Source organism: Chelonoidis abingdonii, chromosome 9, assembly GCF_003597395.2.
Source record: "Chelonoidis abingdonii isolate Lonesome George chromosome 9, CheloAbing_2.0, whole genome shotgun sequence".
NCBI classification, from domain to species: domain Eukaryota; kingdom Metazoa; phylum Chordata; order Testudines; family Testudinidae; genus Chelonoidis; species Chelonoidis abingdonii.
The window spans coordinates 59,294,946-59,321,481 of record NC_133777.1 but is presented as its reverse complement, the minus strand read 5'-3'; the positions used below and the strand labels follow the sequence as shown (position 1 = coordinate 59,321,481).

Genomic DNA, 26,536 nt, shown 5'->3' with positions numbered 1-26,536 from the left:
ATAGACTTATAGACAGAGACCTTCTAAAAACGTTAAAATGTATTACTGGCACGCGAAACCTTAAATTAGAGTGAATAAATGAAGACTTGGCACACTACTTCTGAAAGGTTGCCAACCCCGATCTAAGGTGTGGATTGAAACAGTTATAGTTACATGGTAAACTCTCTATGTGGATGCCCTTATGCCACTGTAGTTTGTCACTTGGGACAGTGATTAACGTGATAAAAGCCATTCTTCTACCTGAATAAGTGTGTCCACACAGGATTTATACCAGGATAACTGTAGTTGTATAAGTACTGTGTATCAGTAGAGCTGGTAACTTTTCCACATACCAATTAGCTCTCTGTAGTTGAGAGTTCTTCAACTTTATCCTAATCTTGCAGAGCCTATCTGAAAGCTTTGAAAGTGGACATAGGATTGTATCCTGTTGATCGGCATGTGGCACTGCTTTCTCTTGTTTAGTTAAAAACCCTAAATTTCTAGCCCCTATGGTTGCAAAGGCTTTGTCTACACTACGCACCTTTTAGCAGCACAGCTGTGCCACTATAGCTGTGCTGCTAAAAGCCATGCAGTGTAGCTGCTCTCCACTCCCAAGAAGTGGTGGTAGCTTTGTCGGCAGGGGAGCGCTTATGCAGATAAAGCGCTGTTCACTCTGATGCTTTTCATCGACAGAACTTTGGTCTTTCAGGGTGTGTGTATTTTTGTCAATGTAGACAAAGCCAAAGAAAACTTTTCAAAAGTGCAATGAGTGCAGTGTGTCTGAACAGCAGCCTGAAACAATAGCTCAAAGCAAGGTGTGAACTGACCCATTCATTATAATAAGGTGTTAACTTCAAAACCTCCTGCTGAACAATTTAAATGTCAACACTTTAACTACTTAATTGCTGATCATTTTAGCAGAAACTTCCAACTAATGTGCTTATCCCACACAGCGGTGGCTCCAGGCACCAGCGCAGCAAGTATGTGCCTGAGGCAGCAAGCTGCGGGGGGGAGGGGGTGCCCTGCTGATCCCTGCGAGGCGGCAGTCAGGCAGCCTTTGGCGGCTTGCCTGTGGGAGGTCCGCCAGTCCCACAGACTTGGTGGCAATTCAGTGGCGAGTATGCCGAAGCTGCAGGACCGGAGACGTCCCGCAGGCAAGCCGCCGAAGGCAGCCTGCCTGCCGTGCTTGGGGCGGCAAAAAAGCTAGAGCCGCCCCTAATCCCACAATCCTAAAATGCTGCCTGGAACTTCTAAGGTGCCAAAACTCCTAAATATCTGGCCTAGTACACGTACGCCAGAGTGGGCAAGAGGGGCTGGATCACTCGATGATTGCCTGTTCTGTTCATTCCCTCTGGGGCATCTGGCATTGGCCACTGTCAGAAGACAGGATATTGGGCTGGATAGACATTTGGTCTGACCCAGTATGGCCATTCTTACGTTCTCTCAGCTGCACACACCTTACCTAGCTGCCAAACCTCCAGCTACCCTCTGAGGCTCTGACAAAGGCAGTTATGTTTTGTTAATGCACAATTCTGCAGCATACTGCAAATTAAGAAGTTCATGAGGAGTGTAAAATATACAATCAAATCACATAGCAAAAGGAATACTGCATGGATTGTATTCTCATTGTCAGATTTAAGGAGAATGTGTAAGTGCTTACTTACAATCAGCATCTGCAAAAATGATGTTGGGGCTCTTCCCTCCCAGCTCCAGAGTTACTCTCTTCAAATTACTCCTTCCAGCTGCTTCTTGAATCAGCTTCCCAACCTGAAAGGAAATGGAGAAACATTTTACACACTATGCCATCATACAGTTAACTGCACTAGCAAGCTCTGGATATCAGTGGGACATAGCTATTAAATAATCCAGCAGGTTCTTCAAATCCACAGATTCATGTAAGAAAGAGACAACTTCCCAGGCCTTTCCCAGAACTGGAGGGTGGCCAAGACATGGGACAAACCTGTTAATAGGCATGCCCCTTCAATAGCTGTGCTGAAATGGGTTTGGGTTCTTGTCACTCACAGGGTAGCTAGTCCCTAGGGATAGACTAAGCCAAGCCTAATGCCTCTGGACCACAGCCGGTGAGTCCAATCCAGCTAATTAAAGAAAGCTGGGCTACAGCTGGGCCCATGAAGGGCATTTTGGATGGTGGCAGCGGTGGGCAGGGGCAAAGAAGTTATGTGGAGTAGAGCTAACTTGGGTACTGGGTCTCTAGGGCAAGGGGTCAGGTGGCTTGGGGCTGCTGCTCCAGGAAGGGAGCAGAGCTGACTGAAACTGGGAAACTGCCAGGAGCACCAGAGACCCCTCAGGGTAAGAGGCGGGGGGGCCCTGAAGCCTAAGGCTAAGGAATGACTTAAAAGACTTTTTTTGTGTTCGTCTGCTGGCTTCTCTTAAGAAAATAAACTTTCTTGAACGAGACTGGGCATGGCAGCGTACATTTTGGAGCTGGGGAAAAGCCTGGCTTAGTGATCGTTTTCTTCTGTCTTTTTATTGCCAGGATCAATAGGAGAATTAAGCTGAAATCTGTGTAACTGGAATGACTTCTTACACAAGCCAGTTTTTTAATTCTATATGGAGTAAGTGCAAAGGGTTTTCTATACCATTAACAAGAGGTTTAGGCTGACAGCTTTCTGTTGATATTGAAAAAAGATCACTTGTACTAGTGCAGAATCCATTAAGTTCTTCTTTAGTAATAAGCACCATCATGCTTCTTTTATACAGTACAGCAATTAGTAATACGATTACTTTAATTGTATTGTAATTTATTGCAATCTGCTCTAAACACTGACATTTTCCAGACTGTAAGCCAAATAAGTTCTGAGGAATGTGTGTGTGTGTGTGTGTGTGTGTATATATATATATATATACACACACCCTCTCAAACATTCAATTTTTAGTCCCCAAAGAATTAAACTAATTTGAAGAGTGAAATTATAAACCAGAGAATATCACATTATCTTAAAATTAGCTGCATTATATATAGGATTAACAGCATACAGTAGTTACAGAAGGATTGCACAGGCAAAATACAGTGCACACATACCAGGCCAGATACTAAGCTGCACCACAGCTAGAACAGGTAGTAAGGGTGGGAGTCAAAAGTGGTTTTGAGATCCCTTTGCTCCTTCTCAATCCTAGGGGCCATTGGAAGCAAATGCAGCCCCTGGTGTAGTCTGGAGCAGCCCTAAGAGATGATTCTGCAGATGAGGATCAATAAAGTGCAGCACCAGCCTGGCCACCCCCACCTTCTGCTAGGCATACCTATGACATGCTACCTATGCCAATGTCAGAAGGGTTGCGTAGCATGGAGCTGGTAACACCTGCTCTGTGTTTCCTGGAGATTCCCCTGGGCTGGGGAAATCCCCAATAACTAGTTTAACCAGATTTCTGCATGGTTTCCATTGTTCACACTGTATTATTATGCCCATTTTGTAGGTTTGGGAAACAGTCACGGGGAGATTAAGGCCCTGATATAGTAAAACATGAGTACAGGGTTCAGTACTCTGCTGAAAAGGGATACACTTAAGCATGTTCTTAAGTGCTTTGCTGAATTAGGGCCAAAGGCTGAGCTCCTCAAAAGTATTTAGGCAACTAAGGAATTAGATGCCTAAAAGCCTATGAGAATCTGGGTCTAAATTACACGCCCACGGTCACACCGCAAGTCAGTAGCTGGCTGACACACATGAACACATGCATTTTGATTCCCAATCCTTCTCTCCAGCCATTAGAAATTAGTCTTTCCTTGTGCAAAACTCCCATCAGCAGCTGAACTTTCATCTACGCTTTCATTGTGCTGCAGGACCTAGCTGTTGATATTTCTCAATGTTAAACTTCTGTACACAGGGCCAGGTGATTGTGAGTGCCAGCATTAAGGGGTTAATGGGAGAGAAGCTGACCTGCAGAATTAATGTCAGTCTTCTGGAGAAAATTAAGCCAGCACTGGAGTAATCATAAAGCAAATGAAATAGAACCCAGGGCCCCCACCAGAAAAAACAAAGAAAAAAACCCACAGGATAATTAGGGAATTATCAGCCTTCCCTGTAACTCAGTGATTAACTGGGTATCTGGCAATGCCACTATCAAGTTTGACTGTGGATTTTTAAAAAATAAATTAACTTCAGTATCTTTTCTTTACCTCTATAATGATGAAATGGAGTGCTGACATTATCATGAAATTCCTTACATATCCCCTTAATTGGAGCTGATTTTACCACTATGTGTGACTGACAGCCAGGCCACACTGACTATGTTTAACTCGTCGCTTAGAAATCCCAACATCTCCCAAACTGTTATGAAATGTACATTTGAAAATCAGCTAGAGCCTGGCCATTATAGTTGGTGCTAGCCAATGGCACTCTGCAGCCTTATGTCTTCAGCCTCCCTCTTCGAAAGACCAATAATTAATTAGTTCCACCCCAAAATCACAATACAGACAAAAAGCAGAATATGCCACACACACACCCTGTTTCCATTTTAATATCACAATATTTGTGACTAGTTAACAAAAAAGATTAAAACACCTGGCAAAACAAGTGGTTGCCAACAGGGCTGGATTTACACCTTACACGCCCCTAGGCACAGCATCTTCAGCACCCCAATGTTTTCAGTACAAAAATGAAACTTTTAACCCTCTTTTAACTTTAAGGAACCCTGAGAATGCCGGTGCCTCTAGGCACGTGTCTATTGTGCCTAATTGGAAATCCGGCCCTGGTTGCCAAATGTTATAGGTCCAAAGGGGCTGGAGACCATGGTCCTAATTTGGAAATGTGTTGTCTTTAATATACAGAGGTTGTCAACGTTCCAAGTATAAGCTTAACAGAGAGTCTCACTTCAGCCTTAACACTGGGAATAAATTCACGCTTATGGGGGGGTAAGGCACAAAGCCGCTTACTATGGGGCATGCTGCTAGTAAGCACTGGCATTTTGTTCAGCCCGTATGGTGCTCTGTGCACTCATGGCATGAGGGGAGCCTTAAGGAGGGTACTGGGGCTGTGATTAGTTATTGAGAAAAGGAGCCTTTTTCATTTCTCTCTTCATCCACAGCGAGAGTTACCAAGGGATAAGTGATAGCCTTTAGTTCATGTTCCCTGTGGTGTCTCTTAGCTATATCTGTGAACCTCCAACAGGCAGCGAGGAAACTTTGGAAACGAGGACTCCCCCACAGATAATGGAGTTGAGCTGATTAATCAGCAGGAATGTTGGCACAGAAAACCTCAACTCCCCATCCTTGTTTGGAATAGGCAGCAAGATAGATATCAGGAGTATCCCTGGATAAGTTGTGAAGTACCATAACCCTGTAAACTGCATGGAGAGTGTGGGTAGATGTAATTTGGCTCATCTTGAAGAAAACAATCTGTTATGTGGGGTGAGGGGTGGTGGTGGGTGGTTGGGGGGCCGGGGGGGAATGGGACACCCAGCTGTACAGGACACCTCTGTTCGAAACAGCTACTTGAATTGCAGTCCCTAAAAGTGTTAAATTATTAAACTGATTGCTGTTTTCTTTGTATTAATTAAATAATTGACAGAAGCATTCAATAGATTGCTTTGTTTTTTGTTTTTGAATGCTCAATCTTTCTTACCAGAAGAGATTCATCTAGTCATATATTAAATAGGAGTGTGCAAACCAGTTTGGGATGGGACACAAAACTTTACCCAGATTCTTTTAGAGGGTTAGGTTTTGGGTAAGCTATTGCACCCATTAAATTTTATTTTCATCTGCCTCTGTGCTTTCTGATTCCAGACAGAAGTGGAAATTTCAAAATCATACAAGAAAAGCAGTAATTTCTAATCTTACTAAAGCCCTGGAAATCTCAAAACCTCTTCCCCCATCACAAAAACCAAAACAATGCCCTAGTCCTGTGAGGTTTCCACTCCAGTCCTGAATAGTGCATTTGAATGTTCAGGTGCTTCTCTGACCTGAACCTCTCGATGTTTTGAGGCTGTTTAGTGGTCTAAGAATCAAGTAAGCACTATCTATAATCCTTAGATTCACACAGCAGGGTCAGTTTATCTCTTTAAACTTCTGAGGTAAAAGAATTCAGTGGGATTTTTGGACAAAACCTTTAAGAGATGTTGCTCATTTTGTGTGAACTTTGGTTCCAGATTGTCTCCAGATCACTCAGTATAACACTGTTTGACCACATGAAGTACTCTGCTTCTAAAGTGACCTTGGGGACTGTTCTCAGACCAGCAAAGATTAGTGAACTTCACAATCCTAAAGTGGACAAGAGCAGCTTTTGGTATGTGTCCTTATTTCACATCTGGAAGAAGGACAACTTCCTAGCTTTCTACCAAATGCAATAAGGAAAGAAAAAAGAATGGTTTTATTTCAGGTATCCTAGTCATTCAGGAAGCACAAGTTGCCCAGCAGAATGAGTGACAAAAATTATCAAGAGGGCTTAAGCTAAATTATGAATGAGTTATAATATATCCTTCCCAAAACCACCCTATATTGGACATTTCAGTGGAACACACAGCCTCTAAGAATTTTATTGTTAGTGGAAGAAAAATCAGGACATAATCCTTCAAGAAGATCCAAAAACAAGGAAATATTTTATGATACAAGAGAGCTGACACACCTCATTACTCATGCAGTAGGTAGACATGCTGTCTATATCATGCATCATGACATTCATCTCACTTAGGAAATGAAAGGAGAATCCTGCTGAGTAAATTAGAATCAATGGTAATACAGCTGTTAGCTACAAACATTTGTTTGGCATGAATCAATCTTGACTCTCCTGTAGCTTGCTTTGATGGTCTCTCTAGTATCTTGTTGACTAATGATGAGATCATGGTTTGTTAATCTAACTGCATAAAGAAAACACTCTGCCAAACAAAATGCAGAACACTTTGTTGGGTTTTATTGAAGTTGTTTATGGACCTTGTGTTTACATAGGCATCCAAACCCATTTATTGAATATTTATTTGACTTATGCACATAACTGCATGAACATAGAACTGAATCATATCTTTAATCTGAGTTACTCTGTCTGCTTTTTAATGGGGTTTAGCTTGAACAGCATGGAAACCAGCCACCTAATACACATTTCTTGTTGGCCAGTGCTTCAAATGTTTAGCATGCTATCTGTGATTCCTATCATCTTGAGAGCATGTAAAAACTGGATGGAGTTGCAAACCAGTTCAGATTTGGAGGCAACACATTTGTTTTTCAACAGAAGTTATTGATATACATTAAACATTTGCTGAGAAAACTGCTGGGTAATATGTAGCAACATGCAAATTTATATTAAAAGCTTCCCCTTGTCACTACATTTCTAATCTATATTGTATTGTTTTCATCCTTCTATTGACTAGATACTTACCAACTACAGTACTATACCTTTTCCTTGATTCATTAGATAATATTATTAGTCCTATATGTCCTTACAAGAACTCATACTTTATATACACATAGACATTGGATTAGTTGTGTTAGTATCTTATCATGATAATACTATTACTAGTTTAGTAAATGTAACATAGAGGGCCTGATTCTCAACCTGGCCTCAACCCCCTCCATTTTTGAACGTACAATGTGTTGTGGGTTCTAAATATGAAGTTAATATTTTAGTGCGTTCAATAACACAGGCATTTTTGGTGGCTCCAGAATTTGGCTGGCAGGTACAATAACAGCTTTTCTGCCTTTCTGAACCCTTTCCCCCTCACTATTTAGAGAACTAGTCTTTAAAGAATCAAAAGATCTTAGGAAGAGGAAGAACTACTGCTCTGCATTTGAGATATGTTTAAATTGTTGCCCCCTCACAAGAATGTATGTTGTTGTAAACAATGGCTGCAGCAGTTCATTTTACTATAGGGAAAGAGAAGAGAATTGTGTGATAATGGCTCAGTTAATACATGACCCCATTCCATATGGTGAAAAAAACATTAAAGTTGCTTTTGGATCAGTCTTCAGTTCTCACTTCTGTCCACCATTAATATTGCATTATCTAGTGTTGACAACCTACAGAGACCTGTAAAGTGATAAAATATGAAGATATCTCCTGCCCTGAAGAACTAAAAGTCTAAAGGCAAGTACAGGGACACACTGGGAAAACCAGAGCTTGGGATACCTTAACTTTTTAAAAGATCATTTGATTGTATGTAACTTTAACATAATCATTCCTTGTGGGCCTCCTGGGAGAACTGTATTTTTAAAAGGGATGTAAATGTGGATAAGGTAGTGAGATGGTGAGGAAATCAAACAGAGGGTTGCATATAAAAAATAGAGAAGGTTATGTGAAACAAACAGGGCAACTGGGGTGAAATCCTGGCCCAACCAAAGTCAATGGCAAAGCTCCCACTGGCTTCAAACAGGTCAAGGATTTCACCCTGGATTGGCACCAATGGTCGGGCAGAGAGAGCGAGGGAAATATGACAGGAAACCAAACCCATGAGGTAGGTGGTAAGAGCGGAGTCACAAAGAGCTGTGAAAGCAAGGAGGAGACCTGTAAACTCAAAGTAGTGGGAGCCCCTGAGGGAATACAAATAGGTGGTGACATGGTCAGCTCAATTGGTGAGGAAGGTCCCATTTGGCAGCTAACATTTGACCGGGGCGGTGGGGGAGAAATAGGGTGTCAATGGGGTCAGAGAGGAGAAGATTGCAGTAATTGAGAAGGGACACAATTGGGGTCTGGTTCATTAAAAAGTACCTAATCAAAACAACCAACCTTGTTAAAAATCCTTCCATCAAGCAATCTGTTGAAGAGTATAAACCAGTGCAAGCAGAGAAGCCAACAGCGCTGCTGAAACCTAAAGAGACCATGGCAAAATGTTCCAAATCTGGACCTTGTGCTCAGTATGATTTTTTTCCTTCAGTGTATTGATTCTCAAAGCGTAGTTCATAAACCATCAATGATCTGGAGAACTTTTCCTAATGAACCATTGAGAACCATGCATTGGGGGATTAGAAGAGGAGGTGATCCACGGAGGTATGTTTGTCTTGCAAAGTGGTGTGCGCGATGAAAGAGGTGAAGGATCACTGTTTTGTGCATGAGATGAGCCATGAAGGAAACAGTATAGGGGAAGGGAATAGTGATAGTATCAGGGAAAACATTATTCATGGAATGGGAAGATGAAAGGGAAGCATAGGCATAGTTTGACTTTATATTTGGGGTGGGGGCAGCTCCACTCAGGCCAAAGGGGCCATGCATAGGGGAGGCAAATTCCATGCCTGCACAAGGCTTGCAGTTTGGGAGGGGCAAAACCCCCTGGCCTCCCCAAACTACACCCATGAAGGGAAGATGGACTCTGCACACATGTGACATTTTAAAACAATTCTCAAAGTGCCCAAGAGTCAGACAGAAATAGAGACAAACCGGAGAGTACAAACTGATCAACAAAACAATCACAAACCTAACATCTGAGCCATCATAAAGTGACTAGATCATATTTTGATTGATTCAAGTGCTATAGCAAGTTCTGCATGGATTCTTCTCCTCTCTAATCTAAATTAAACTTCCTGTTAGGGACAAATGTCCCCCTTTCCACATAAAGACCTGTGAAAGGCACACTTCCAAAAATGTCTGCCTCATGGTTCCTTGATTCTATGAGGTGAAGCCAGTGGGAATGTAGGCCATCAGAAGGATTGGATGAGGGGCTTGTGAATGCCAGCTATCCATTGTCTTTTCCATTGTGGCCAGGCATTACCTGCTCCACTGAAGATTATGGAGATTCAGTCAATGCTGCTGAGTACATAATTAATTTATGTGGCAATTTGAAATATAAACTTGAGAATAAAGAATAAGGAGTACCTGTGGCACCTTAGAGACAAACAAATTTATTTGGGCATAAGCTTTCGTGGGCTAAAACCCACTTCATCAGATGCATGCAGTGGAAAATACAGTAGGAAGATATATATATGTTGTGACAAAGTTCCTCCTCTACCTTGGTGGGTCCTGCGCTTATTGGCAGATTTGCTCACCTCAGTGATCTCCCCCACAGTCTGGATCAACTCCTCCTGTGTCTGATCAGGAGTTGGGAGGTTTGGGGAGACCCGGGCCCGCCCTCTACTCTGGGTTCCAGCCCAGGGCCCTATGGATTTGCAGCTGTCTATAGTGCCTCTTGTAACAGCTGTGTGACAGCTACACCTCCCTGGGCTACTTCCCCAAGGCCTCCTCCAAACACCTTCTTTATCCTCACCACAGGACCTTCCTCCGTGTCTGATATGCTTTGTACTCCTTAGTCTCCAGAAGCAAACCTCTCAACTCTCAGCGCCTTGGCCTCTGTGTTCCAGCTCCTGAATGCCTTCCTCTCCTCTGGCTCCTTCGCCGCGCTGATGGAGTTGGCTCCTTTTTAACCCGGTTGTCCTGATTAGCCTGCCTTGATTGGCTGCAGTGATCTTAAAATCAAGCTGTTGCCTTAATTGGTTTTAGCAGCTTCTGATTACTCAGTGCAGCCCCTGCTCTGGTCACTAGGAAACAGAAAAACTGCTCATCAGTGACCGAGATTATTTGCCCTTACCGCACTCCTGTACCCCACTGGTCTGGGTCTGTCACAACTATACTAATGAACATAAAACATTGAAAAAATGGGAGTTGCCATACCAACATGCTACATAACTAAATCAATTAAAGGTGGGATATTATCACAGGAGAAAAAAAAAACTCTTTGTGTGATAATCAGGATGGCCCGTTTCAAAACAGTGACGAGGAGGTGTGTTATGTAACAATTGGAGAAAATTACGCAATGAGAATAGTTTTACGTTTGTGTAATGACCCACAATCACTCCCAATTTTTATTCAGCCCTAATAATGTGCGTCCAGTTGACACAAAACAATTCCAGTTCTCGCCAACCCTTTTTATTGGACTCTAATTTTTTGAATGGTTTGTTTTTTGTTGAGAATTGCTACTTTTTAGTGCTCACATGTAAATTGTGATGGTCCAGGGAGGTTTGAAGTCTTCTTCTGACTGATTTTTTGAATGTTATAATTCTTGACTTGATTTGTGTTCCATATTATCTCTGTCTGCATAGAGACTGTCCGTTTGGCCAAATGTACTGGCAGAGGGGCACTGCTGGCACATGATGGCATATATCACATTGGTAGATGTGCAGGTGAATGAGCCCCTGATGGTGAGGCTGATGTGATTAGGTCCTATGATGGTGTCCCTTGAATAGATATGTGGACAGAGCTGGCATGGGCTTTGTTGCAGGGATAGGTTCCTGGGTTAGTGTATTTGTTGTGTGGTCTATGGTTGCTGGTGAGTATGTGCTTCAGATTGGGGGGCTGTCTGTAAGAGAGGACTGGCCTGTCTCCCAAGATCAGTGAGAGTGAAGGACTGTCTTGTTAGAGCTGGCATGGCAACTCATTTTTTCATGTTCTCTGTATATATATATATCTTCCTACTGTATTTTCCACTCCATGCATCTGATGAAGGTTTCAGCCCACGAAAGCTTATGCCCAAATAAATTTGTGAGTCTCTAAGGTGCCACAAGTCTCCTCATTCTTTTTGCTGATAGACTAACACAGCTACCACTCTGAAATTTGAGAATGACAAATACAATCACTTCTTTCCAGCTCTGTCTGCTGCTGGCAAGTCAAACCACGCACCCCAACTTGCACAGAGCAGAGTTTGTGTAATATGGCATGCTGGCGGCTTTACAGTGAGAGAAGACATAGCATGTGGCCACCTGACCCATATGTATGCCCCTGACTCCTTTTCCATGTGATTAACTGAGTGATTTACTGAGCTAGAGTTGCCAGTTTTGCTTGTATGTATTCCTGGAGGTTTCATCACATGACATAATCTTTATTTAAATACTAATCTTTCGTTCTTGGAGACTCCAGGACAATCCTGAAGGGTTGGCAACCTTATTTTACTCCCTTTTATGCTGTGCTGCAGAAGGGAATGAGTGGTGGACTGTAAAGTGAGTTTGGCTCAACCAGAAGATTCTGCCAAGTTCTCGAGGAGTGGGGGGAGGATATTTCTCTGGATTCAATGTGCATTCCATTGCTATTATCATGAGTTACATTGTTTACTGAGAGAACAGAAGCCTTTTATCACTCCAGTCAATTGGGATCATATTGGCTATCTCAGTTTAGGAGAGGAAAATGAGAGATGTCGTTTATAGCCCTAATTGAGGAAAGCATCCCTATTCAAGACAGAACTTAAGCATATGCTTAAAGTTAAAGCATGTTCTGATGTGTTGTCTTGAACAGGCATGGATATAAAGTACGTGCTTCAGTGCTTCCCTGAAGTGGGGCCTCAATGATTTAGAGATTAAAGTCAAAATATGAGAAAAAAATTGTCATCATTGTATGGACCTAGACTTAAACCCTCACAGTGGACTCCAGCACGGAGTCATGGTCATCCACTTGGACTCTTTTAGTCTTATTTCTTTTGTTTGTTGAGTTTTTATTATTTATGAAATTGTACCAAGAATGACCTCTTCCCCTAACCCTCCTTAAAGGAACACTGCTGAAAAGGACACAATAAAACCCAATTAATTCAGATTCTGCAAACATACTTTTTTTTTCAGGCAGTTGGGGAGCTTAATTAGCTTGTACAGGAAAATATGAATTGTTTACTGTATAAGCAAGAGGTTCTAGTGGTGGAGAGTTGAGAAAAACCCATGCTTCAGGCACTTAAACTTCAATAACTTTGCTTTTCTTCTAAAAGGTTTTATCATTAACTTGTTAGAGCTAAAATATTAACTGCCTGTGCTAGCACCTGGAAGAGCTGTGGGAATGGAATATTCTGGCTCTGAGTGTATCTGATAGTTGTAGGAAACCACATCACTGGAATATACAACTGACCTGCTGTAGATAAGAGTAGACACACAAAATATTTCCATTTTTATTTCATTAAAAAAATGTGAAAACAGTTTCTGAGAAGTCTGATGCTCTGTATGACCATTGATATTACAGGACCACGTCTAAAATGTTACAATGTTGACTTGCTGTTACAAGAATTCAGTGTTACAGGAAATCAGAAACAATATGGAACAGTTTACACTAACTCTGCATTAAAATGTTCCATCTGTTCTTGCTTTAGGTTCTTAGAGAATTGCTTTTTCATCTCAGTAATGCTTTTCACTTCCTATTAGTAAGGCTTTTAAAGGTAGGCACTGAGTTAGTACAAAACCCACAGCTTTTGAGTTTTAAACGCCTATTAAAACTAAAGCTGTCTTGAACTACAATAAAAATTTATTTTGGCTACAAAAGACAACTTTGAAACCTAACCCATCTGTATTATTTCTCCTCCAAACAGCGAAACATCCTGTATAATAGAATATTTATCTTAAACACAGACCACATACCTTTGTGAAAACAATTGTTTCAACTTAATTTATGGGGGGGCGGGAAGAAGGGGGAGAGACAGACCTCATATTAAAATTTCCAATATTCTGTGGTGCTAAGGTAAATTGCTTACAGAATAAATTGTTGCAATTTCTCAAAGTAATCTGAAATCTGACGTTTGTTGCAATTGACTTTGTTACTTTTTGTATATTATAACCTAAATTTTCATAAAAATCCACACACAATTACACATGGTAATTTTCTGCAAGGTAATTGTGTGTGCAAACTAGGCACACAATTGCATACACATTATACTGACAATTCAGGTCCATACACTGTGGTACCTAAGATTTATTATAGATTGTATAGCACCAAAAAGTATTAAAAGTAATATGTTAGCCTGATCCCGCAGTCATTGCATGGACAAGTTTCCCAGTGACTTCAGTGAGAGTTACCATGCCTGCATATAAGGATCAGGTTATAATCTCACACCAAGAGCAAATCTATCTCACTACGGAGTGTAGTCTACCCTTGATGCACACAAAATACCCATTGAGCCTAGTGGGAGTCACATACACATATCAAGGAGGGAACAGACCCCTGGAATTGTAGTATCTGCCCATACAATGGTCTGTCAAAGTCTCAATGGAACAGAGCCTGTTCTTAGCACTCTCTAAATATTACCAATCCTGAAACTCCCATTGAGATTCCTCTCCTTCTAGTTCCTTTTTTCCTCTCCTCAGACTGAGAGATAAGGACCCTTTTCTGGTGGCATCAGCCTGTAGCACCTCTATTATCCCCAACTCCTGAATGATAACAGTGGTCTTTGCACATATTTGAGAGTTAGGCAAAGTCACTGTTCTGATTGGTTCAGCCCCTTTTATGTAGATTAAAACCATTCTCTTCAGCATTAACCTCTTCAATAGCTTCTAGGTCATGCAGATTATGGACACCAAAGAGGGACTTGTGCATCCTATGGCTTACACTACACAATCTATCTACCCGTGTCCTAATTCATATCCTCACAAGCCCATAGGAAATCCTAGCAATATTTTTCCACATGTGCTTCTTGTGCCATGGTATTTCGTACAGCAGTTGTTAAGGGAAAACTGACACCTTTGCTTTGGTAGTGTGATAATATGCAGATTTAGCTGGGAAGGACAGACCATTCTGGTGTGGGTATATCCTTTCTGCTGGATGACCCAGAGGAACTTCAGTCAACAGCTTGGCTGTCATTCCCAAATATTTTCTGGATTGATATCTTACAGTAACATATTTTAGAATACACTTACCTCAGTAGATCCAGTAAAAGCAATTTTATCTATGCCAACGTGAGAAACTATCGCTGCGCCTGCAGTTGGACCAAATCCTGGCAAAATATTGATTACTCCTGGTGGAAAGCCAGCCTAGCAAAACAGAATTAGAGGAAATGTGGTTTGTGAAAATTGACCAGGCATGTTGAACTAGACATGCTGTGGTAGTTCCTTAGCTGTAAGGAGAGCCAGAGACATTATTCCTGTCAATTATTCTTACCTCCTTGATGAGGGCTCCCATATAAAGCGCACTGAGTGGTGTTTGCTCTGCTGGTTTAATAACTACTGTATTGCCACAGCACAGAGCTGGGGCAATCTTCCATGCAAACATCAGCAGGGGGAAGTTCCACTGTAGGAAAAAATAAAAGTTGATAGATGGAAAAATATTGCAGTGGTGCTTTGTTTTCAAGATGTCAAGCTGCTACCTCACAGATTTCTCAGGCTTATCCTCAACATAAATCTTTTCCAGCACAAAGCAAGGGTTTTTTTAATTACCACCATTAAGAAAGAGGCAACAGTGACCTTTCAGTTCTTCTTTCTCCTCTACTCAGAGAATTATAACCTCCACCCCCTATCTTCTCAAAAAGAATTTTGGGTTATACGTCAATTTTTTTAATCAGAGCTTTTAATTTCATTGACTATTTTGCGATTGGCACCTCTTTCCACCCTCGCCCCCCAGGACAAATACCTCCTGGCTCTGTGGTGTTCAGAAAGAACTATTTGCATCAGTGCCAGAGATTTTTATATTATATATAGCTAGATAGATTTTGAATCCTTGAATGCTTTTTAAGAAATCCATAACATTTCTAGGCAAACCCATATATAATTAACTGATGGGATTATAAGAAATAATTCCCCCCACATCTCTCCCAATATCTCTACAGTATCAGCACTCAGGTTTCAGAGTAGCATCCGTATTAATCTGTATCCGCAAAAAGAACAGGAGTCTGTATTGTCTATTTATTTACCGAGGAAGTTTTAACGTGTTTACAGATCATTGCCATGGAAATAGCAGAGACAAAAAGACAGTCAGCTATCTGTGTTGGTTTCATTGCAAGTTCTTGTTGAACAATTGGTATGAAACACACAAGAAAAATAGAGACAATAAATTGGTGCAGCCAGATTATCTGCTGGTGTAAATTTGTGCAACTCCATTGACTTCAACTGAAGGATTCCAATTTACCGCAGCAGAAAATTTGGCCCATTTTATTTATTTGCTGCACAAAATGGCTAGGATTTCATCTGGTAGCAATAATCAAAGGTATCGGACCTTCTGCATTTGGGCCTGATCCTGCAAACACTTATGCATGTAAGTTACTTTACTCACATGAGCAGTCCCGTAGATTTCATGTGAGTAAAGTTATTCACGTCTGTGTTTGCAGCATTGAACTCATAGCTGTAACTATAATAATCTCACTTGGAAGAAAATAGAAATATCAGTCATGAAGAGTCAGCCACTAGCTAGAAGGTGTTACTGCCTGATGCACATCAGCTGCCACTCTCATAGACCTCTCGCTAGCCCCTGGCAAGCTTGAAAAAATACACAAATGTCTTTCCTTCACTGAACACCCAATTTTTTCCCCCCTCAGTTGTTTATAAACTTTGGAGACAGAGTGATGTTTTAATTCCATCACCAGTATATAAGTCTGGGAGTGAAGACATTGGGCCAACAGTATGCTGACAGCCTGCACTTGTGTTGCCTACTGCAGTAAAGATCTGAAGAGTTTTATAGTGCAAAATGTGGCAGGATGAAAATAGGCATCCCTACTTAGGAACCTTGCAAGGTCTTTCCTCATCCTTCTCCAGGAAGGTTTCGCTAGGTAAGACACTAAAAATAAAAATAAATAAAGTTTCAACCTACATATCTGCATAAATCATATGCAATGGATAATGTGGAAATAGGTTTGGACTGTGCTGATAGGGGCCTAATTTACAGCTGGATTCTGGCCTAGGACCTTTCTACCTACTGGACCTCCTCTCTACTTGTGTCGTGATGCCACAGCTGTGATCAGCAGCAGCACCTGAGCTGGATCCTCCTTCCTTTAAAAGATAGGAGCTCAGCAATAGAGTGTTCTCCATGGGGGATCTCAGGTCAGGGAGAAATTCGCACCCTGGCCCCAAATGGCCCGGGTTTGTTAACATTCAGGGTATACTGCAGCATTCAAGGCTACAGTGGAGAGTAGGTTGTGATGGGGATTAGATCTGGAGCAGGGAGAGAAGTTTTGTGTAGTGCTGGCTGTTCAGTTTTATTTTTGTAATACATTGCAGGTGCATTGGATAAGGTTCCCTTTTATACTTTTGTACAAATCTAAATAAAGTAAATAAATCCTACATTCTTCAGGACCTTGGGCACCTCCAGCAAAGTGTTCAGTACCCGCAGCTTCCAGTAACTTCAGCAGAACTTGTCAGTTGAGGGCACTGAGCAGCTCCCAGGAATGGGCGTTAAGGTTCCGATCCTGCAAACACCTACGCACATGCTTAACTTTGCACCAGTCTATTGCCATTGAAGTCACTCATTCCACAGAGCAGCTCATGTGACTACAAGTTAAGAATATGTATAGGTGTTTGCAGGATAGGGGCTTAGACTATGAGCTCCTTCCCAGGGCCGGCTCCAGGCACCAGACCAACAAGCAGCTGCTTGGGGTGGCCAATGGTGAGGGGCGGCATGTCCAGGTCTTTGGCAGCAATTCGGTGGCGGATCCCTTGGTCCTTCTCGGAGGGAAGAACCAGCTGCCGAATTGCTGCCGAAGACTGAAGTGGCGGCAGTAGAGCTGCAGATCGCTGCTTTTTTTTTGCTGCTTTGGGAGGCAAAAACCCTGGAGCCAGCCCTGCTCCTTCCCAAGGTGTACATATAGAGTGCCAACCACAAGAGCCACCTCTGACAAAGAAATATAATAATAAATAGTAAGAGAAAAAAGGCCTTGACACTGTTAAAAATCATCTTTTGGGGTTTTCTCATTTTTATTGGAATTGCTGCATATTACAAACACACCCTGGCTGCTCAGGGTCTTGCGGTAGACATGAATAAAACAAAAACCAACATCAACAAAAAATTCTTGATTAGTTCCCCAATGCTTTGTAAACGAAAAGCTTCCGCACCATATTTTAATAGCTGTACATGAGCCTCCCATTGAAATTTCTCCGAGAAACCATTAACCAGTACTTTTGAAAAGAATGCTTATTCAATGAAGTTCCCATGCAATGTATCACAGGAGTTTGCCGAGGGTGCATACGGGGGGGCGGGGAGAAGAGTATTGAATTTAATGAAATAATAAGTGTCCTTCTCTCTTGCAACAAATACAATAAACCCTTCATGTTTTTAATAATCTGCACAATGTTAACTGTAATGATGTGTCTTCTGGATTTTCTTCTTTTCTAAAAGCTTTATAAAAAGAAACACCAGGAAAGAACAGAATTAAAATACATAACATTGTCCCAGGAACTTGGAGGAGTCTGTTAAATTGCAGTAAAAACTAACTAAATAAAAAGTGACTGCCACAGCAAAGCATCAATTTTCCATAAGTTGTGCGAACATCCATAACCAATGACAGCATATTAACACTGTGTTTTGCTTTGCTTGTTTTAATCATGAGAATTCTATGACTTGAGAACTTAACTCCTAATACCAGAGCTAAAACCCTATTAGCGTGTTCAAATAAGCATTTGCAGAGAGACTGTTAAAGATATGTCAACAATATGAGCTCAGCTTCTTTTCTTAATGGAAAACACATAGAGCTGAGGTCTATGTTTTATGTGTCTTTTAAAGAGAGCTGGTTCAAATGAAAATAAATACAAGGCACTAGCAGAGATACTCACAGGGATGATCTGTCCACACACTCCGATGGGTTCATGTCTTGTAAATGTAAAATAATCTCCATCTGAAACAGATGAGAATGGTTAGTCTCAAGAGCAGTTTGACTTGGCAGAACAAAAAAAAAAAAGGGCGGGGGGAGAGCTTTAAGGATCAGTCTTTGACGACAGTAAAAGAAATAAAGTAGTCACTGAAATATCTTTCGCGAGCCAGCGTGGGAAATCTGGAGCAAACCAATTGTTTGCACCACATGCAAAGATGACATGCTTGGTTCCTTGGGAGAGAGGAGGACAATCTGTGCACAAAGGGTATGTCTACACTGCAATAGACAGCTGTGGCTGGCCTGGGCCAGTGGACATAGGCTTGTGGGCTTTGGCTAAGGGGCTGTTCACTGCAGCACGAGATCTGGGACCCTCCCACCTTGCTCCAGCCCAAACTCGAATGTCTACATTCCAGATAAACAGCCCCTTAGCCAGAGCTCAAATCAGCTGGCACTGGCACCTGCAGTCTTTTAAGTGCAGTGTAGACATACCCACAGAGATTTTGGCAGTGTCCTCAAAAGAAGCCACTTACTTGCCTCCAGGCTGGAAGAAGAGAATTAATCCTCTGAATCACTGAGGAAGAGGTCTGTGTGGTTTGAGAGCTTGTGTCTCTCTCACCCCACAGAAGTTGGCCCAATAAAAGAGATTACCTCACCCACCTTGTCTCTCTGAATCACCGACAATTATTTTTAGAGCCTTGAAAACCAAGATGGCAAAACCCAAATGTGGTAGGTACCAAGCTTTAAAATGAGACCTATGCCCAGCCTGGAGGTTTCATTTAGTGGGGGGCAGGCTCCTGAGCTAAATCACTACAGTGAAGGGGGTGAGCTGACTCACTTCAAGAAGTAAACAGAAATCTGAAAGCTCCCTGATCTGGGGGTCTGATCTTTCCTCTCTGCCAACCTCTCACGTTGCCCTAGTTAGAGCTGTAGGTCTCTGAGTGGGTCTGTGTCTATAGGAACACACACGTATTTACAAATATAGGCATCTGATTATGCACCACAATCACTTCAGCTAAATATGGGTAACAACTGGGGAGAAGTGTTCCTAGGCTCAATCTAGGGGGAAAAGGCAAAAATTAGAACACGGAATGATTTTGGGAACCTGCAGCAGACTTTGGTCCCATACATCTGGTAACAATAAATGGGCTAATCCAGAAAGTTTCCTGGTTTTAAACACAGGCTTCAGCTTAGCTTTGATTAGAAACAAAATTTTTTAGTTTTACTTGTTTCTGTAAGTCTGTTTCATTTTGTGTAGGGGAAACATCCCCATGAAGCACTACTGTACATTTATCAGCTGGGATTTGGCTTCAAAGTTTTCAAGAGACCAGAAACTGAATATTAGCTATAAAATAGTTATCAGCAGGTTATGTGCAGCAGAGGGAGACAAAAGAGGAAAAGGGTCACAGAGAGAGAGAGAGAGAGAGAGAGAGAGAAAGCTTAATAGATAAGAGAGAGAGAGAAACAGAGTGTAACACGGGGAAGGAAGAAGAAAGATGGTTGATGAATCAATTTGGTCTGCTTGGGCTAGACAGAAGGAAAAGAACAGAAGGAACTATAGAGACTGGGTTATATTTCAAAATTATCACAATGCTCTATTTAGAGCATATTTTTAAAAGAATCATAGAAGCGTGAGGTGAAAATACCAGTCTTTGCTTGCTAATGCCAAGATAAATTGATCCTAGGCAGAAAGTCTCTGACAATATAACAGTAACTGGGCAGTAGCACCATTTGTATTTGGCCATCCCTGTATCATCATTATTGCACTACTTCATGGCCCATGAGGTAACGCTGCAATGAACCCAAACATGGTTGCGAAGTCATCCACATCGCAGTTAATTCGATTGGACATAAAAGGCCCGTTCTTCCCTCACTCAGAGTCTTCTTCACAGTGATACCTCTCAGGTTTGCATGGCTGCTGCCAGACTCCAGAATAACTGCCCATTTTTGACACCTACTTTAAATGTTGGTCATCCATGGACCTCACAATTCTGGTAAAATATTAGGGATGTTTAATAACATTTCCTTCAGCCATCACTGCAGATTTCAAATTACCCAGAGGGTGAAGGTGAAGTTGGAAATACCAAAGGTGCATCGCTAGGCTTCCTGGTGCACACCATAAAACAAGTTTTTGAAATGGCAGAATAACTAAGTTTGATGAAGTTAGTCATTTTAACTGAACAATAATAGTGAAAAAGTCTGAATCCCTTGTGCTCAGAAACTACACAGGCAACAATGAAACTTTTAAGTTTTAATATAAACTTATAAACCTCAAAGTAATGAAAACACTGCTACTTTAAGATGGTGTGAAAATGTGATAATTCTCACTCACTCTCCCCAGTGCTCTCCTAGTAGCTGTCAGCAGGCAGGAGACTACCAGAGTGAGGTCTGTATATCTGACACCTACACGAAGTGACTGAAAGAAGATCCATCTATGCCAGGCACAAAGGTCTTGACTTTAATCTCTGCAGCACCTGAACCTTTCTGCAACTGCTTCAGGAGTGTGAGCTGTTGTCACTTGAGACAGCTTACGCTGAATCCCCACGGGAGGGCGAATCGGCTGTCCACTAGCCCTGGCCATCCCTTCTGAAGGACAAGCTTCCCACTGGGATCTCCTTAAATCAGCAAAATTAGCCCTGGTGAATTAGCCCTGGTAGACAGGGCTCTGGTATGTTGTACTACAGCCATTATTAGATATCTTTGTGCGCGTTATTAGCCCATTACTCAGCAGAAAACACACAGATCTAGGTTTGGTGAGACTCTCCAGGGACAGCTGTGAGATCCAAAAGGATCATCCCTGTTAACCAATTTCATGACTTCTAACATAATTCATGTGTTGAAAGATACTTTGTAAAGTTCCCATGATTGTGACCGGTGTGAGGGAATGGCAACAGGATATGCCATTCCACATCTAGGCCACTGATTCAAATCCAGTCCAGATTAGCAGTAAATGGAAGTTGTCACTGCCTGATGTCCTTTGAGAGCTGAAGTAGGTCACCCTCTAGGTCTCAGCTGACAAGCGTCTGTATCACGAAGTTCACCACCTCATTCATTATCAATCAACTTTGTAGGGAGTAAGCAAAGAAACTGGAGATCAAATGGGTGTGGTAATTGAGAGCTGAACTGAGTGCCCATTTACTCATGCTAGCAAACACCTACATGGGTCATCCCCTTGGTTTCAAATGGGACATATTGCAGGAGTGCATGTTCACCAGCAAGAATAAGAATTGCACGTGGAGTAAGAAGGAAATGTAGGACCCTTAGAGTTGGTTCCTCCAGGTCAGGGTGGCGGCATATGGCAGGACAATGTGTGAAGCTTGCATTGTTGCAGTCCATACTGTAGCCGTCCATACTGTAGCCATTTGGTAGGTAAGGGACTTCAGCCAGGCTGCTAATCTGACACCTCTCCTATTTTTTTCTACCAAATCGTTAAGATAAATGCAGAAAAACAAACTGAATTTGTCTCTTTTTCAAGTTGTATTAAAACAGGTTTAAAGAAAAGAGCATGTTATTTTTTAAAAAATATATCCTCAGCTGGTGTAAATTGGCCTAGCTCACTGACGTTAATAGAGCCACCAGTTCACAGCAGCTGAGGATCTGGCCCAAAGATTTTTCTTTTTTTAAATTTCCCAATTAGAAAATCATAATTCTATTCAGGGAGCTCTACTTTGGTATTGGAACACCTTCCATAAGGGTATTTAACCAGATCTCTCACAGGAGTAAAACCATGTCCTGGGTATTTAGTTTTCACATATATGGTAATATGGCAGGTCTAATATGTAACCACATGGCTCGTATAGTGGCACATATAAAAATAGGAAACAGAGATGACAGACTCAGCTTTGGAAACACATTGTGTGATAGCCTGGATGTAACCAGAGCAGAATTGGTTCTATAACCTGTGATATGCATATACTGTAGCTACAGCTACTCTTTGGTCTGCAATAGCTTTATTAATCTAACAGTTTCTAGTCAGGGCCTGATTCTGCTGTCCTTGACATCAATAGGTTTTTGCAATTGGGAGCAAAGGGCAGGGTGGAGCCCTAACACTGAGACCGGAACAAATGTGACTCTAACGATCACTCTTCCTTCTTAGCCACCCCTATATCCAGTGCCTTCCTCCCTGTCTCTCCCTGGCCTGTAGTTATTTTAGAGAAGAAAAACCTTGTCAAAAATAAACATCAGAGGACTGCAGGGTGTCTAATTCATTATCACATTTAACAGACCAGGTTGGGGGAAGAAATTTAATCATTTGGGGGGTTTTTGGTGGTTTTATTGTCAAGTCTGATTTCCTTTGACAAGTTGACTGTAACTATGAAAACAGTCATCCCTGGGTAACTCCAGCTTTAGGCTAGCGTAACTAACTTTACACTTGTGTAACTCTACTGACAGCCATGAGTTTACCAGAGTAACACAGGGGTGAATCAGATTCAGGAAGAAAATCCTTGCTAGCTTAAAAGGGCCAAATTGCACCCTCAGAAATTGAGATTTCACCCATTTGTGTCTGGAAAATCCCTCGTTTGCACAAGGATATGGATACCAGTAATTGTGCAGGCCATTGTGGTTTGTATTTAGGGAGGCTTATTGAAAATGTGGCCTCGGGAACTCAGACCACTTCACTAACAAACTCAGTTTTACAGCTGCTTTCCTGCAGTGCTTTGGTTGTTTGCATTTTTAAGGACTGGAATAAACAAGAGTATTTGTTCTCCCTAGTTGGCAATGCGTCTTACTCAATGACTTAAGTTCTGTATTCCTGCTGGGCTCGTAAGTGAGGAGTAGGCATTCACTGACAAGGGAAGAAGGGATTAGGGAGCAGGAAATTTGCTGAATATATGAATCTATAGTGTGCTCTGCACTATTTCTTGTGTCAATTTTAAGTGAAAGCAGGACACAAAGAATTTCATGGCAATATTTTCTTTAGTCCTTACAGAAGAGCTTTTACCCAATGTTACAGTGCCACTTCTTTAGTGAAAATACACTGATTTATAGAGTTTAAGGCCACAAGGGACTGTCATGGATCATCCAGTCTGACCTACACATTGCAAGCCACAGAACCTAACCCGCCTACTCCTGTCACAGACCCATAGCTTCTGGCTGAGTTACTGATGCCCTCAAATTGTGATTTAAAGATTTCAGGTTATAAAGATTCCACCATTTACTCTAGTTCAAACCAGCAAGTGACTCATGCCCCATGCTGCAGAAGAAGGTGAAAACTCCTAGGGTCCCCGCTAATCTGATTTTGGAGAAAATTCCTTTCCTACTCCAAACATGGTGATCAGTTAGACTCTGAGCATGTGAGTGAGACCCACCAGCCAGATACCTGGGAAAGTATTCTCTGTAGTAACTCAGAGCCCTCTCCATCTAACGTCCCATCTCCAACCACTGGAAATATTTGCTAATCGCAGTTGTGGATGGGCCATATCCCATTGTAGGCAATCTCGTTGTAGACCATTGATTAGTATGCTTTCAAAAGAAAATGAAAAGGGAGTGGGTTGTCAGCTAAAAATGAAAGCTAAGAAAACTCAGCTACTTTTTCTTACCTCTTTACTAAAATAGAAGAGCAGAATAACGTCTCCCCACCACTTATGCCCCAGCTTTTCTCCCACCAACATTATTAACCACTGATCCCACTGTACCTCAGAAGGAAGCAGATACCACAAAAAAAAAAGTATCTTGTATTTATGGACATTTTGCTCTAATGAAATTTCAAACTCTCACAAAGTATCTATGAATTTGGATCAAGTTTGAATAATAAGTAAAATGAGTTGGATAGTCACATCCTGGTGCATGCTGGGTATTACTAATGCCCATTTTAAACCACACAAATGAGCACAACTAAGGCTACAAGTGTCATAAACAGATAAGAAAAGTTAATAGCACAGAAATATTTTATATCTCTTTGACTGTAAAGGGTTAACAAGTTCAGTAAGCCTGGCTGTCACCTGACCAGAGACCCAATCAGGGGACAGGATACTTTCAAATCTTGAGGGAGGGAATTTTCTGTGTGTGCTGTTAGTTTTCAGTTGTTCTTCACTCTGGGGGCTCAGAGGGACCAGACGTGCAACCAGGTTTCTCTCCAATCTCCCTGATACAGGCTCTTATAAGTTCAAAATAGTGAGTACTAGGTAGATAAGGCGAGTTAGGCTTATGTTTGTTTTCTTTATTTGCAAATGCAAACTTGTGACTTGTGTGGAGGAGTGTTAATTGTTGCATTTGTGGAGGAGTCAAATTTGTATTTTTGCTTGAAATGGATTTTAATTTAGTACTTGATATTCGTAGGCTAGGGAGGGTATTCCAGTGTCTATACGAGACCTGTACATTCCATTTTAAATTACAAGATAATTTTTTACCTCTTCTTTAATTAAAGTTCTTGTTTGAATCTGATTGTTTTTTTATTCTGGTGAGACCCCAGGGACAGGGTCTGGATCACCAGGAATTGGGGGAGAAAGGAGAGGGGGAGGAAAGGCTTGTCTCTCTGTGTCCTGTATCTCTCAGGAAGAGTCTGAGAGGGGGAAAGAGAAGGAGGGAGGAAGGTGAATTGTCCTCTCTGTTTTGTGATTCAAGGCGTTTGAATCACAGTGATCTTCCAGGGTAACCCAGGGAGGGGAAGCCTGGGAGAGGCTACGGTGGGGGAAAGGGTTTACTTTCCTGGTGTTAAGATCCAGAGGGTCTGGGTCTTGGGGGTCCCTAGGAAAGGTTTTGGGGGGACCAGAGTGTACCAGGCACTAGAATTCCTGGTTGGTGGCAGCGCTACAGGTTCTAAGCTGGTAATTAGCTTAGAGGAATTCATGCTGGTATCCCATCTTTTTGAACGCTAAGGTTCAGAGTGGGGAATTGTACCATGACAACACGTTTGGAGAAGCAGGGGCAATAGGGGTGAAAAGTAAGGAGTAGCTTCAGTAGGAGAGCTGTGTGAAGGCTTATGCACAGAATTTGCCCAAATTATGCCTATATTTTCAAATCCATCAGGGTTCATAATATCCACCTTGACAGTTATATTTATATTTACATATAGCTATCAAAAGCTATCTGTAGTTTACTTCATGGTACACATACATAGGGGTCCAAACATTCCTTTGGATGTGCATGTGAAGCTTTTCATTGACTTTAATCACAGTAAGTGATCTAATTATCTAATCCATCCTACTGCCAGTTTAATACTGTACTCAACAGCATATTATCTAGTGCATTTTCCAATCTGATTTTAAGTAATCCAATTGCAGGGCTTCCTCCACCTTCTACAAGAGATTATTCCATAATCTAATAGGTCTCAAGGCTGCTCCATTTTGCCCACGTGTTTGTGTAGATATTTAAACAAAATTTCAAAGAAGAATCATATTGCAGGTAGAATCTGCTGCTTCTGTGAATTCTACTTACCCACAGGAATGGTCATTCCATGAATCTTGTCTGCCCAACCTGCATAATACCTCAGCGTTTTGATGACTCCCTGAAGATCTACATAGAAAGCCTGCAGAAAGGGTTTGCCACTATTCAGCGATTCCATGGTCTGGAGGACAAGAGCAAAGTAGCACATCAGGCTATGCAGACTGCAATACTCCAACCACTCACGTAATGACACTAGTGACAGACAAATAGTAATGAGGATCAAACCAGGCTTCCCCCAACATCAGGAACTTCCCAATAGCTATTAAGACCCCTTTTTACTGCTACTGTTTTGGTTTTTTTTTGTGGGGGTGTGTGTGGCAATATTAGTAGGAACAAAGACTTCTCAAGAGTTGCATAGTGAAGCTTTTGTTGAATATTTCAGCTGATCTGAAACATACAGAATTTTTCTTGAAAAATTCTAGTAATTTTCAAAGCCCCTAAAAGCCCTATGATTTTAAGAGTGTGAGTGTGTGTGTACACTTAATAGTCACTTGTTTAGTTCAAATACATAAACACAACATTTCTTTAATCAGGAGCCAAGATAAAAATGCCTGTCAAAGTAGGATCTGCTACGTTCATGATAACAGCTGAGAAGGGGCTCTTTGTAACTCTGCCTTAGCTATCTCACTTTGTAGAGAGAAGAACTGATGTATTCCTCTTTATATAATTGATGTGAATATAAAATTTTCTATAATTGGCTGCCAAGGCTGCTGTTGAGGCCTGGGATATCTATAGTGTACAGCCAGCTTATTTATTACCATCAAATAAA

The 26,536-nt window shown here is 41.7% G+C and overlaps 1 protein-coding gene across 2 annotated transcripts in view; it reads right to left on the bottom strand.

Moving 5' to 3' along the window:
• ALDH1A2 (aldehyde dehydrogenase 1 family member A2) overlaps window positions 1-26,536 on the bottom strand; it is a 73,365-nt gene that overhangs the window by 12,389 nt on the left and 34,440 nt on the right. For both annotated transcript variants that reach the window (XM_032774117.1, XM_032774114.1), the window contains exons 4-8: window positions 25,759-25,888; window positions 18,347-18,408; window positions 14,751-14,879; window positions 14,510-14,623; window positions 1,644-1,746 (exon numbers count right to left, since the gene is read on the bottom strand). In XM_032774117.1, coding sequence (XP_032630008.1) covers window positions 1,644-1,746; window positions 14,510-14,623; window positions 14,751-14,879; window positions 18,347-18,408; window positions 25,759-25,888 — 538 coding nt within the window. The remainder of the gene's footprint in view (window positions 1-1,643; window positions 1,747-14,509; window positions 14,624-14,750; window positions 14,880-18,346; window positions 18,409-25,758; window positions 25,889-26,536) is intronic.